General features: G+C 49.5%; 1 protein-coding gene across 4 annotated transcripts in view; it reads right to left on the bottom strand.

Moving 5' to 3' along the window:
• Positions 1 to 12,841, bottom strand: part of ZRANB3 (zinc finger RANBP2-type containing 3) — a 184,215-nt gene that overhangs the window by 28,762 nt on the left and 142,612 nt on the right. For all 4 annotated transcript variants that reach the window (XM_072122262.1, XM_072122263.1, XM_072122264.1 and 1 more), the window contains exon 14: positions 12,042 to 12,251. In XM_072122262.1, coding sequence (XP_071978363.1) covers positions 12,042 to 12,251 — 210 coding nt within the window. The remainder of the gene's footprint in view (positions 1 to 12,041; positions 12,252 to 12,841) is intronic.

Here is a 12,841-nt window from a genome sequence, read left to right as displayed (position 1 = left end):
GGAGCCCAACAAGAGAGCGGGTGAGGAAGAGAGCCAAACAATAGAGCGGGCAAGGGAGGGAGCCCAACAAGAGAGCGGGCGAGGGAGGGAGCCCAACAAGAGAGCGGGTGAGGAAGGGAGCCCAACAAGAGAGCGGGTGAGGAAGGGAGCCCAACAAGAGAGCGAGTGAGGAAGGGAGCCCAACAAGAGAGCGAGTGAGGAAGAGAGCCCAACAAGAGAGCAGATGAGGAAGGGAGTCCACGAAGAGAGCGAGTGAGGAAGAGAGCCCAAGAAGTGAGCGAGTGAGGAAGAGTGCCCAAGAAGAGAGCGAGTGAGGAAGAGAGCCCAACAAGAGAGCGGATGAGGAAGAGAGCCCAACAAGAGAGCGGATGAGGAAGGGAGCCCGGAAAATGTGCCAGTGATTACTCTGCACTGGTCCAAAGACAGACACATAAATACTACAATGTACAAAAGAGAGTCTAAAAAGGAAAGTAGAGTGCCCACTAAGATAGAGGGGGGATGAGAGAACCTGATAAGAGAGTGGAGGTAGAAGAGAGAAAGTGTAGAAGATAAAAACCGCCCAACATCATAGGAGAATGTAGGAGCAACAAGAGAGCAGGTGAAGGAAAGACCAAAAATAGTGCAAAATGGAGAGAACCCAACAATCATCTAATCATGGAGAGAGCACACGCTTCAGAACATTGGAGACAGCCTGACGAATCAGCAGAGATTAAAGAGCGCTCCGCAGGACAAGAGACACTGAAATGACAACGGAGGAAGCCCAAAAACGAATCTGATGACGGAGAGGACCCAACAATGGATCTACAGAGTTAGAGAGCCTGACAAGAGGTCAAATAATGAAGAGACCTCAGTAAGAGGGAAGATGTTGGAGAGAGCACAGTAACAGAGCAGATGAAAGAAGCCCTAAAATAGCAACAGAGAAACGTCAGGATTGAGCAGCAGCTACACATTCAACACTGAGGACTAGAAATCATATAAAGGAAAAAAACAGCAGTATGTAAAATAACCCAAAAAAAAAAGAAGAAGCTAAACAGAGGAGAGCAGAGAGCGAGATGATTGACAGAGAGGCCTATGAGAAATATAACATACGAGTGTCCTCAGCATAGAGGGACATCAACAGGAGAGTGACAACATAACACGTGAGAAAGGGAACTGATAACATACAATAAAAATAATAAATCAAATGGAAAAATAAAGGAAGGAGATTCACAGTGATAAGAGCGAAAAGAAACAAGCAAAGGACTGAGACAAAGGATAGCAACACAACAGAAAATGACCAAATAGAAGGACAAGAAAATTATATAAAAGTTGTCTAACTTTAAAAAAATGTGTTCTGTAATGTTCACAATCCTAATCATCAGAGTTACATCATATACAGCCCCAAGGTGCCGTAAACGCTTTCTCCAATGGAAAACAGTCGTTAAGCTTTTTCATAAAACGCATCCAAAGTGTTCAGCTGAGCAGGTATAGGATGCTGAGGGGTGAAGGTACACAAAGATACACAATTGCAATAGAGGATTGTATTTAAAACACAATGATAAAACATACGATTATATAAACGCTGGGAAATCTGGGAGTTCTGAAACAAAGCAGAATAGTGAGTGCAGCTGTGGAGAATAATACAGGATGTAGCTCAGGATAAGTAATGTCATGTATGTACACAGTGACTGCACCAGCAGCAGAATAGTGAGTGCAGCTCTGGGGTATAATACAGGATGTAACTCAGGATCAGTACAGGATAAGTAATGTCATGTATGTACACAGTGACTGCACCAGCAGCAGAATAGTGAGTGCAGCTCTGGGGTATAATACAGGATGTAACTCGGGATCAGTACAGGATAAGTAATGTCATGTATGTACACAGTGACTGCACCAGCAGCAGAATAGTGAGTGCAGCTGTGGAGTATAATACAGGATGTAACTCAGGATCAGTACAGGATAAGTAATGTCATGTAAGTACACAGTGACTGCACCAGCAGCAGAATAGTGAGTGCTGCTCTGGGGTATAATACAGGATGTAACTCAGGATCAGTACAGGATAAGTAATGTCATGTATGTACACAGTGACTGCACCAGCAGAATAGTGAGTGCAGCTCTGGGGTATAATACAGGATGTAACTCAGGATCAGTACAGGATAAGTAATGTCATGTATGTACTTAGTGACTACACCAGCAGCAGAATAGTGAGTGCAGCTCTGGAGTATAATACAGGATGTAACTCAGGATCAGTACAGGATAAGTAATGTCATGTATGTACACAGTGACTGCACCAGCAGCAGAATAGTGAGTGCAACTCTGGGGTATAATACAGGATGTAACTCAGGATCAGTACGGGATAAGTAATGTCATGTATGTACACAGTGACTACACCAGCAGCAGAATAGTGAGTGTAGCTCTGGAGTATAATACAGGATGTAACTCAGGATCAGTATAGGATAAGTAATGTCATGTACACAGTGACTGCACCAGCAGCAGAATAGTGAGTGCAGCTCTGGGATATAATACAGGATGTAACTCAGGATCAGTACAGGATAAGTAATGTCATGTATGTACACAGTGACTGCTCCAGCAGCAGAATAGTGAGTGCAGCTCTGGGGTATAATACAGGATGTAACTCAGGATCAGTACAGAATAAGTAATGTCATGTATGTACACAGTGACTGCACCAGCAGCAGAATAGTGAGTGCAGCTCTGGAGTATAATACAGGATGTAACTCAGGATCAGTACAGGATAAGTAATGCCATGTATGTACACAGTGACTGCTCCAGCAGCAGAATAGTGAGTGCAGCTCTGGGGTATAATACAGGATGTAACTCAGGATCAGTACAGAATAAGTAAAGTCATGTATGTACACAGTGACTGCACCAGCAGCAGAATAGTGAGTGCAGCTCTGGAGTATAATACAGGAAGTAACTCAGGATCAGTACAGGATAAGTAATGTCATGTATGTACACAGTGACTGCACCAGCAGCAGAATAGTGAGTGCAGCTCTGGGGTATAACACAGGATGTAACTCAGGATCAGTACAGGATAAGTAATGTCATGTATGTACACAGTGACTGCACCAGCAGCAGAATAGTGAGTGCAGCTCTGGGGTATAACACAGGATGTAACTCAGGATCAGTACAGGAAAAGTAATGCCATGTATGTACACAGTGACTGCACCAGCAGCAGAATAGTGAGTGCAGCTCTGGGGTATAATACAGGATGTAACTCAGGATCAGTACAGGATAAGTAATGTCATGTATGTACACAGTGACTGCACCAGCAGCAGAATAGTGAGTGCAGCTCTGGAGTATAATACAGGATGTAATTCAGGATCAGTACAGGATAAGTAATGTCATGTATGTACACAGTGACTGCACCAGCAGCAGATAGTGAGTGCATCTCTGGTGTTGCTCGTCAGCTCGTTAGCAGTCTGTTGCTGTGAGAGGCTGTGTGCTGCTGCTGCTCCTGAGCTCCAGGGAAAACCACCTCCACCTGGGGCCTGCTCTCTCCTCTCCCAGGGAGGGAGTGGGTTTCCAAGCATGAGCCAGGGCAGCAAGTCCCAGGCTCCTGCTTCCCGGTCTAGGCCGGCGGGAGGCAGGGGTAGCCAGGAACCGGCCAGCGCTGCGGAAGCCTTGGGGGTGAGAAGATCTGCAAGGAACAGCAGCAATGCTGCTCCAAGTACCCCCAGGCCAGCTAAGGCTTCAAAAAGCGCCAAAACCCCAGGAAAACTGGATACCTCGGGAAAGCTGGGTACCAAGGAAAAGCTGGATACTGCGGGAAAGCTGAGTGCTCAGGGAGGTGAGGCTGACCTCAGTGAAGAGGGCTGGGGAATGCTGAGGACCCGGGAGTCTATTTCCAGCTATGCCTCCCGGGCTCTGGGCCACCTCTCTGAGTACGAAGAAGCCAGCAAGACGGTGAGGAGACTGCGGGAGGAGCTCAGGTGCGCCCATGCCAGGGCAAGCTCTGCCCAGAAGAGGAGGAAGGAGCAGATTCTGGCAGAGATATCCAGGCTCCAGACTGACATCCAGGCCTTGGAGGAGAGGAAGGCTTACCTGCTAGAGAGGAGCGGTCCGTTTAAAGAAAAAATTCTTAATGATGAGCGGTTCCGGGAGATGGAGGAGGAGAAGCAGAGGCGGCTGATGGGGCTTCAGCCTGAGAGTCAGACGGAGGAGGAAAGCCCGGTGCCGTACAGTGGGCCCCCTGCAGGACAAGCGGCTATGTCATCTGGCTGCGGTTCTGCTGGCCCGGGTGAGGATAGTGACAGCCACCAGGGAGGGGCGCTGATGGAGGAGATCAGACGGCTCGAGTCCCCTGTGCACCTCCAGGACTTTACTTTTGGAGACGATCTGCCGGAGGATGCACCGGGGGGCAGCAAACCACGAAAGAAGAAGACCAAATCCGTGGAAGTGGTGAGTCTAGTCTACAGCCCCCTCCCCGTAAAACCCGAGTCGGCCGCAGGGTCAGCTCACTGTGCGAGCCCCGTTACCCAGCCCAGCACGGGTCCTGCAGTGGACTCAGTGCCAGGGAGCGGGGAGATTACAGGTGTGACATCTGATGTGGCGATGGGCTCCGTCTCTGCTTGTGGTAACAGTGGGGGAGCAGGGGAGGCATCGGCCGCAAGGCCGGACAGTCAGGGCGGCTCGGCAGTGGCGATACCATCGAAATCCAGTGCTGTGGTGCGTCCCCCAGTGGGAGGGGGGGATAGCCCGGCACTGGTGGCAGCTTCCGGTGCCTCGGCGCCTCTTCATGCTGTTGCCGCTGATCACTTGGTTATGGGGCGGCGGCAGCGTGGAGGGGTCGCTGAGGCTGAGGGCTCCAAACCTCCCAAACCTAAACCTAAAGTCCTGTTTTGTGTCGGTATTGGAGATAGTCTGCAGACGAGTGCTGAGGAAGGTGGGGATCAGCGGCGCCTCACACCGGCCAAAGATCAGCGGCGACTCTTACCTTCCCCTAAGAAAAGTAAAATAACATCTGCTACCGATGATGCGGAGGGCACAAGTGTGACACAAGTCGGGGTCCCCTCTGGCGATGCTCTGCGAGGGGACCCCCGTCCCTTGTGCCTGAAGATGCGGAGGTGGTCATGTCCCCTAATGTTGTTGCTGGTCCAGCCAGTGTGAGTGGAGTCAGTAATGTTGTGGTGGATAATGTGAATGGTGTGAGTGGTGCTGAATCTTTTCCAGCTTTGGGGGTGAGTGATGGAGTGACTGGTGGTGTGAGTGGCGTGGCTGAGTTTAACATGCAGGTGGGTAGTGTTAATGTGGTGGGTGCAGGGGTCCGGTTGCTCCCCCAGTGGCGGCCCCTATTAAGAGCTATGCCAGTGTCGCTGCTGGGGGAAGTAGGGTTCCATTCCGTAACGAATCACTATCTTGCTTTGACATCATGACCTGGATGAATCGTTATGGAGAGGTACTCGGAGTACCCGAGAAAAATCGTGACGAGTATGGTATCTGGTCAGGGGCCTGGAGTTGAGGCGTTCAGGTAACTCAGTCGCCCACATCCCTTCATCAGCCTTCCTGGGGAGGGATCGGATCCTGATCTTCTACCGGGGGCAGCCTAAGCTGTGTCACAGGTGCGGTGACCCCACACATTTCAGCGCAAACTGCACCGTGCAGAAGTGTGCGTTGTGTGGGGGTGTCGGCCATCTCGCTGCATCCTGTACAGGGCAGATTAGGTGTAACCTGTGTCGTGATCTCGGTCACCCGTACAGTCGTTGTCCTCTTTCCTTCGCTAATGCAGGCTCAGCCTCAGCGGATGAAAGCCATGAGGCTGAATCTGCTGGGGAGGGGACTAGCAGAGGCGGAGGAATGGAGGGGCCAGGGAAGAAAGACAGGAAAAAGACGCCTGCCCAACTAAGGCGTCTAGAGAAGCGTCAACAGGAGAGAGAGCGGGGGGAGTCTCGGGCCGCTGGGAAGACCTCTGGCGCTCTCCTGGAGACCTCACCTGTCGCTGAGGCCCCAGGGGATAATGTACTGGATGAGGAGGTCAGGAGGATCGAGAGAGAGGAAGGTGCCACGTCCTCAGACTCCTCCCATTATGAGAGTATGGATGAGGATAATAGGGCGTGGCTAGAGGAAAAGCGTAAGCGTGGCGCCAAAAAGAAGAAAAAGGGTAAAAAGAAGGGAGGTGTAAGATCTTCTCCCACCCTGACTAAGGTACCCAAGGAAGGAGCAACCGACCCCCCGCTGGTCGAACTTTCAAATCGATTCCTGGCCCTGGATGGAGCCTCTCCTGCTGATGGAGGGGCTGAGGGTGAAGGGCCAGAGGTGGCGGAGCCTGCAGGGGGTGCCGAGTCTCCCCCTGGGGAGTCAGGGTCCTCAGGAGGGGAGACTGGCCCAGAGTCTGGAGACGAGGATGAGGGGGCAGGTCCTGGATCTGCCCCTGAAGCATCGGAGGTGCGGGAGATGGACACCACAATATCTCTAAAAAGGGGGTGTTCATTTCCCGAGGGTGGTGGTAAGATGGGTAAAAAGAAAGCCGTCTAACTCAATCACTCATGATGGCGGCACCCACTCCGTTGACGCTGGCGTCCATTAATGTCGCCAGCATTAAGTCTGATGCGGCTAGATTTGCGGCCTTTGATTTTCTCGGCCGTGTTGAAGCCGACATTTTATTTTTGCAGGAGACCAGGCTGCCAGATTTGGCGGCCGTGTTTAAAGCTAAGAGGGAATGGAGACACGGGCCTTCCTATTGGTCTCTTGCGGCCGAGCCGTATAGCGGAGTGGCGGTCCTTTTTACCGCGCCGGTAGAATGCCGACGAGTTATTGAGTTAGAAATGGGGAGGTGCCTGATCCTGGATGTCCTCATGAAGGGACAAGAACTTCGCCTAATTAACATCTATGGTCCCCAGTCCAAGTGGGACAGGAAGTGTCTCTTTATGAGGATCAAGCCCTACCTTTTTACAAGTCGGCAGGTGGTCTTTGGAGGGGACTTCAATGCTGTCACGAGGTCCCAGGATAGGGGAGGTTCCAGAGACAAGCTGACTTATGATAGCGTCGCTCTTAATAGCATAGCTAGTGAGGCTCGCCTGGTGGATGTCCACATCCGGCACACCCCAGGCCACGCGGGGTTCACCTATTATAGGGGTAGCTGCAGGTCTAGAATAGACAGGTTTTATTTAAAGGAGGAAGCCATTTCTTCAGCAGTGTCCGTTGTTGAGGTGGAGTTCTCCGACCACTGTTTAATTTTGTTTTCTCTGAATGTTACAGAGACCCCCCGGATGGGAAGAGGCTACTGGAAGCTCAATTCGTCTCTCCTGGAAGAAGCGGAGATCAGACAATCCTTTGAGGACTTTCTTCAGAGCCAGGTACCATTGCTGGGCCTTAGTAGCAGTAAGTCAGAGTGGTGGGAGATGCTCAAGAAAAGGGTGGCGAGATTCTTCCGCCAGCTCTCGAGCCTCAGGAGCCTGGACAGGTACCGCCTGTATCAGGGCCTGAGGAGGAAACTCGAGCATCTCGTCTCGACTGGAGGTAGTCGTGAGGACATCTCCAGAGTGAAATCTTTGCTGAAGAGGTGTCAGTACGATAGACACGCATCTTTGGTTTTTGAGAGGGATTACGGGAAATACCGCTCGCCCGACCCTTACAGAAACTGCAAGATGTCAGTGAATGGTAAAGTTGTCACAGGACTGGTTGACAGTACGGGATCCCTGAAAAGGTCCAGATCAGGGATTCTGGAGGTCGTCAGATCCTTCTACTCGCACCTCTTGGGCAGGAAGGATCTAGATCGGGATGTGATGTCGGTTTTCCTGGCTGAAACTGTCCCTGAGCCAGGAGTAGACCCCTCTCTTGATGTTTTGACAGAGATGATCAGGGAAGAGGAAGTCAGCCGGGCGATTGAAGGGCTCGCCCTCAAGAAATCGCCAGGTCCGGATGGCTTAACATCTGAGTTTTATAAGACCTTTAAGGACGCCTTGGTTCCCCTCTTGACTGAGGTATTCAATGAGTGTCTTTCCTCGGGCGCTCTGCCGAAGTCAATGAGGAGGTCTGCCCTGATCATCCTGTCAAAGGGTAAGGACCGATCTCGTATTGAGAACTGGCGTCCCATAGCGCTTCTCAATACGGACAGAAAGGTTATGGCAAAGGTGCTGTTTAATCGGCTGGTGCAGTTTGCGCCCCGGCTCCTTTCGGGGACCCAGCACTGCTCTGTTCCAGGCCGCAGTACATTTAGTGCTGTGCTTTGTGTCCGGGAGGCAGTGGAGCAGGGCAGGGCTGGTAACTGGAAGGGGTACTTGCTGTCCTTGGATCAGGCAAAAGCGTTTGATCGGGTTAACCACGAGTACCTCTGGTCTGTCCTTCTGAGGTATGGCCTGCTGGGGGAGTTTGTCAATTGGCTGAAAGTTTTGTACACAGGGGCAGAGAGTTTCCCGCTTGTGAATGGTTGGTTTGGCCGCTCTTTTGAGGTCGGGTCTGGTGTTCGCCAGGGTTGTCCTCTGAGCCCACTTTTATACGTGTTCGCGATTGACCCATTCCTTAGGAGGGTTGATCGTGGGCCGTTGGTGGGAGTCGGGATGGATCGGGCAGCACCGGAAGCCACTCTTAGAGTGGTAGCGTATGCCGATGATGTCACCGTTTTCGTGTCCTCGGGAGGGGAGGCGCAATGGGTGATGTCAGAGGTTGACCGCTACTCAGAGGCTTCTGGGTCCAAGATCAACCGGGATAAGTGTGAGAGTCTCTGGCTGGGAGAGGGAGGTCCAGGCTTTGATCTCCCGGACACTCTTCCAGGGCCCCAGGACTCTGCCAAAGTTCTCGGCATCGAATTTGGCCAGGGGGATTACCCCATGCAAAACTGGGACGGCAGGCTTAAGATCGCCGCTCAGAAGGTGGACCAGTGGAAGGGTTGGTCTTTGACCCTCAGAGAAAGGGTTAACCTGATTAAAACTTACCTGCTCCCGTTACTGATTTATCTGGGCAGTGTGTGCATGTTGCCAGAACCCCTCTGGACTGGGGTCTACAGTCTGTTCTTCCAACTGTTATGGGGGAATAGGCTGAATCTTATCAAGAGGGAGGTTACTTACCGCACGAGGAGACAAGGAGGGTTGTGTATGGTCAACCCTGTGGTGTTCCTAGTGAATACCTTTCTTAAGATCAATGTAGCAAACCTCTGGAAAGAGAGGGCTCCTCCGTGGGTATACTCCTGCAGGGGATGGTTTCGGCCTTTCTTCCAGGAATGGGAGACAGGAGGGCGAGTGAAGGATCTCCGTACACCGCATGGGCATCTTCCGGCTTACGCTACCCCGGTTCTGAAGGTGATTCGCCGGTGGGGTCTGGGAATGTGGGAGATCAGGACCATGTCGAGGAAACTCCTTGACAAAAGGGTTCTGTTGACCCATTTCCAGAAGCCTCTGGCCCTCAGGGATTGCCCAAGTCGGGATCTGGGGGTGGGTTTGAGTTTATTGAATTCCATCAGGATCCCCTTGAAGTTTTGGGACGTGACTTGGCGCTGCTTCCATGGAAAGCTGTGTGTGAGGGACAATCTGAAGTGTAGGAGCTCTGAGGAAAGGGGTTGTCCCCGGGAGGAGTGCGGTGGCCTGCTGGAGAGCATGGACCACTTCCTGCTTCAGTGCCCCTTTAACACAGAGGTGTACAACCGGGTGGGCGCTTCCATCCATTGGCCCGGGTTGGCCGGTCTCTCCTATGCGGAGTGGGCCTATGGAGCATTCAGAGGCCTGGGTGGCCGGGACCGCTGCACGTTATTCCTAGTTAGTCTAGTGGTCAGGTACCACACGTGGAACGCACGGTGCTTAGTATCGACGCAGCGTAAAATCCTCCCGGTGGATGAGGTGGTTAGGAACATTCTGGGTGACCTGGTGAAGGTGCGCTCTCTGGAGTATGAGAGGCTGGGCACGGGGAGGGCCTCTCTCCTTTGGAGGGGGTTCTCCTTTAGTGTCCCTTAGTCTGTCATCTCCGCTCCTGGTGTTGGGCTGATGCTGCACAGTAGATTTTTGTTTTGTATCTGAGCATATAGTGATGTAGCGGCTTGCAGGCACCGAACCTGGGCTTTATGTGGTTTGTATTTATGTTGTTCAGGTTTTATTTGTATTCTGTTTTCTTTATGTTATGTTGTAAATACTGTATATATTGTATATATTGTATATAGTGGGGTTTGGGACATAGTGTTAGGTTGGGAGGGGGGTGATGGTGGTGGGACTTATGAACGACCCTGGGCACTGGTCTGGACTACTTAACGCAAACTTTGGACGTTAGACCAGTGTCTGGGGGGAAGGGGAGGGTGCGGGCGAGGGATTTAGTTTAGTGTAGTGATGTGTGTATTATGTATTATATATTAAAAAAAAAAAAAAAAAAAAAAACGGGTGTGGGGTGTGATCTGTGTGGGGTGGTTTGTTATTAGAGGGTGTGGGGTGGGTTTATGTATATTTATAGTCATTTATGTTTATTTGTGGGTGTGGCTTGTCTTATTGTTTATTGGTTTGGTTGAGGATGTGACAATCGGTTGGGTGGGGGTTGTGGTATTTGGTGTTATTCATTTCGGTGTATTGTAAGTTATTGTTTTGCTAGGAGTGAATGTGGCTGGACCAGCAGGTAAGATTGTATATATTGTATATTATGTTTGGTTTGTATAGTTGTTTTTTTTTACTTTTATATAAAATAAAAGATCTACAGGATGTAACTCAGGATCAGTACAGGATAAGTAATGTCATGTATGTACACAGTGACTGCACCAGCAGCAGAATAGTGAGTGCAGCTCTGGGGTATAATACAGGATGTAACTCAGGATCAGTACAGGATAAGTAATGTCATGTATGTACACAGTGACTGCACCAGCAGCAGAATAGTGAGTGCTGCTCTGGGGTATAATACAGGATGTAACTCAGGATCAGTACAGGATAAGTAATGTCATGTATGTACACAGTGACTGCACCAGCAGCAGAATAGTGACTGCAGCTCCGGGGTATAATACAGGATGTAACTCAGGATCAGTACAGGATAAGTAATGTCATGTATGTACACAGTGACTGCACCAGCAGCAGAATAGTGAGTGCAGCTCTGGGGTATAATACAGGATAAGTAATGTCATGTATGTACACAGTGACTGCACCAGCAGCAGAATAGTGAGTGCAGCTCTGGAGTATAATACAGGATGTAACTCAGGATCAGTACAGGATAAGTAATGTCATGTATGTACACAGTGACTGCACCAGCAGCAGAATAGTGAGTGCAGCTCTGGGGTATAATACAGGATAAGTAATGTCATGTATGTACACAGTGACTGCACCAGCAGCAGAATAGTGAGTGCAGCTCTGGAGTATAATACAGGATGTAACTCAGGATCAGTACAGGATAAGTAATGTCATGTATGTACACAGTGACTGCACCAGCAGCAGAATAGTGAGTGCAGCTCTGGGGTATAATACAGGATAAGTAATGTCATGTATGTACACAGTGACTGCACCAGCAGCAGAATAGTGAGTGCAGCTCTGGAGTATAATACAGGATGTAACTCAGGATCAGTACAGGATAAGTAATGTCATGTATGTACACAGTGACTGCACCAGCAGCAGAATAGTGAGTGCAGCTCTGGGGTATAATACAGGATGTAACTCAGGATCAGTACAGGATAAGTAATGTCATGTATGTACACAGTGACTGCACCAGCAGCAGAATAGTGAGTGCAGCTCTGGGGTATAATACAGGATAAGTAATGTCATGTATGAACAGAGGACACAAGACCCAGAAATAGTATTTAGAGCTGAAGATACAAATGAAAGAATGAAAACCTAATGAATATTAAACGGGGACTAATAGGGTCAGTGAAGAAATGTACAGTGACCAGAGGGGGCGCTATGTTCAAACTGAGAGATACATGAGCAAAGTACAACAGTAACTCCATGTGCTATCCGTTACCTGATGAGAAGTCGGGTTTCACGCAGGGAAAAAAACACATTATAAAAAGGTTAATTAAACAGAGAGAAGAACATTGCCATACAATTCCCTCGTCCTAAAAAGCCCCCCCCCTTACCATCCAATAGTACACAGCTCCGCGGATTAAAACGTCAGTGGCAGTGGCCACGGAGGACGCCTTCATTGCCCATTACCTGGTTCAGTGGCTGCAGATGCCTCCCCAGGGGGCGCTTCTGAGTTGTTGTTTTGGAGGCTTAGTAAATGATCCCCCTGTAAGTCACTATGTGGAGCGGGGGGCGCCTCCTGCAGGGTGCAGTCAACAAGCTCATTATCCCCATCACTCCGAATCTCATTCTCTTTATCCTCCTGAATGCAGCAAACGCTCGGGGCCCGAGTCTCCGAACCTTCCATAGAGAAGAGGGAGAAAAATACATCCACATGTGAGGAAGAAGGAACCAGAGAGACAAGTCATTACAATATACAGGGATCACACAAGTAATATAGTAGTTATATTCCTGTACATAGGGGGCAGTATTATAGTAGTTATATTCTTGTACATAGGGGGCAGTATTATAGTAGTTATATTCCTGTACATAGGGGGCAGTATTATAGTAGTTATATTCTTGTACATAGGGGGCAGTATTATAGTAGTTATATTCTTGTACGTAGGGGGCAGTATTATAGTAGTTATATTCCTGTACATAGGGGGCAGTATTATAGTAGTTATATTCTTGTACATAAAGGGCAGTATTATAGTAGTTATATTCCTGTACATAGGGGGCAGTATTATAGTAGTTATATTCCTGTACATAGGGGGCAGTATTATAGTAGTTATATTCTTGTACATAGGGGGCAGTATTATAGTAGTTATATTCTTGTACATAGGGGGCAGTATTATAGTAGTTATATTCCTGTACATAGGGGGCAGTATTATAGTAGTTATATTCTTGTACATAAAGGGCAGTATTATAGTAGTTATATTCCTGTACATAGG

The sequence above is a fragment of the Engystomops pustulosus genome, chromosome 8 (genome assembly GCF_040894005.1).
Source record: "Engystomops pustulosus chromosome 8, aEngPut4.maternal, whole genome shotgun sequence".
Taxonomy (NCBI): Eukaryota; Metazoa; Chordata; class Amphibia; order Anura; family Leptodactylidae; genus Engystomops; species Engystomops pustulosus.
This window is presented reverse-complemented; position numbering and strand designations above follow the sequence as displayed.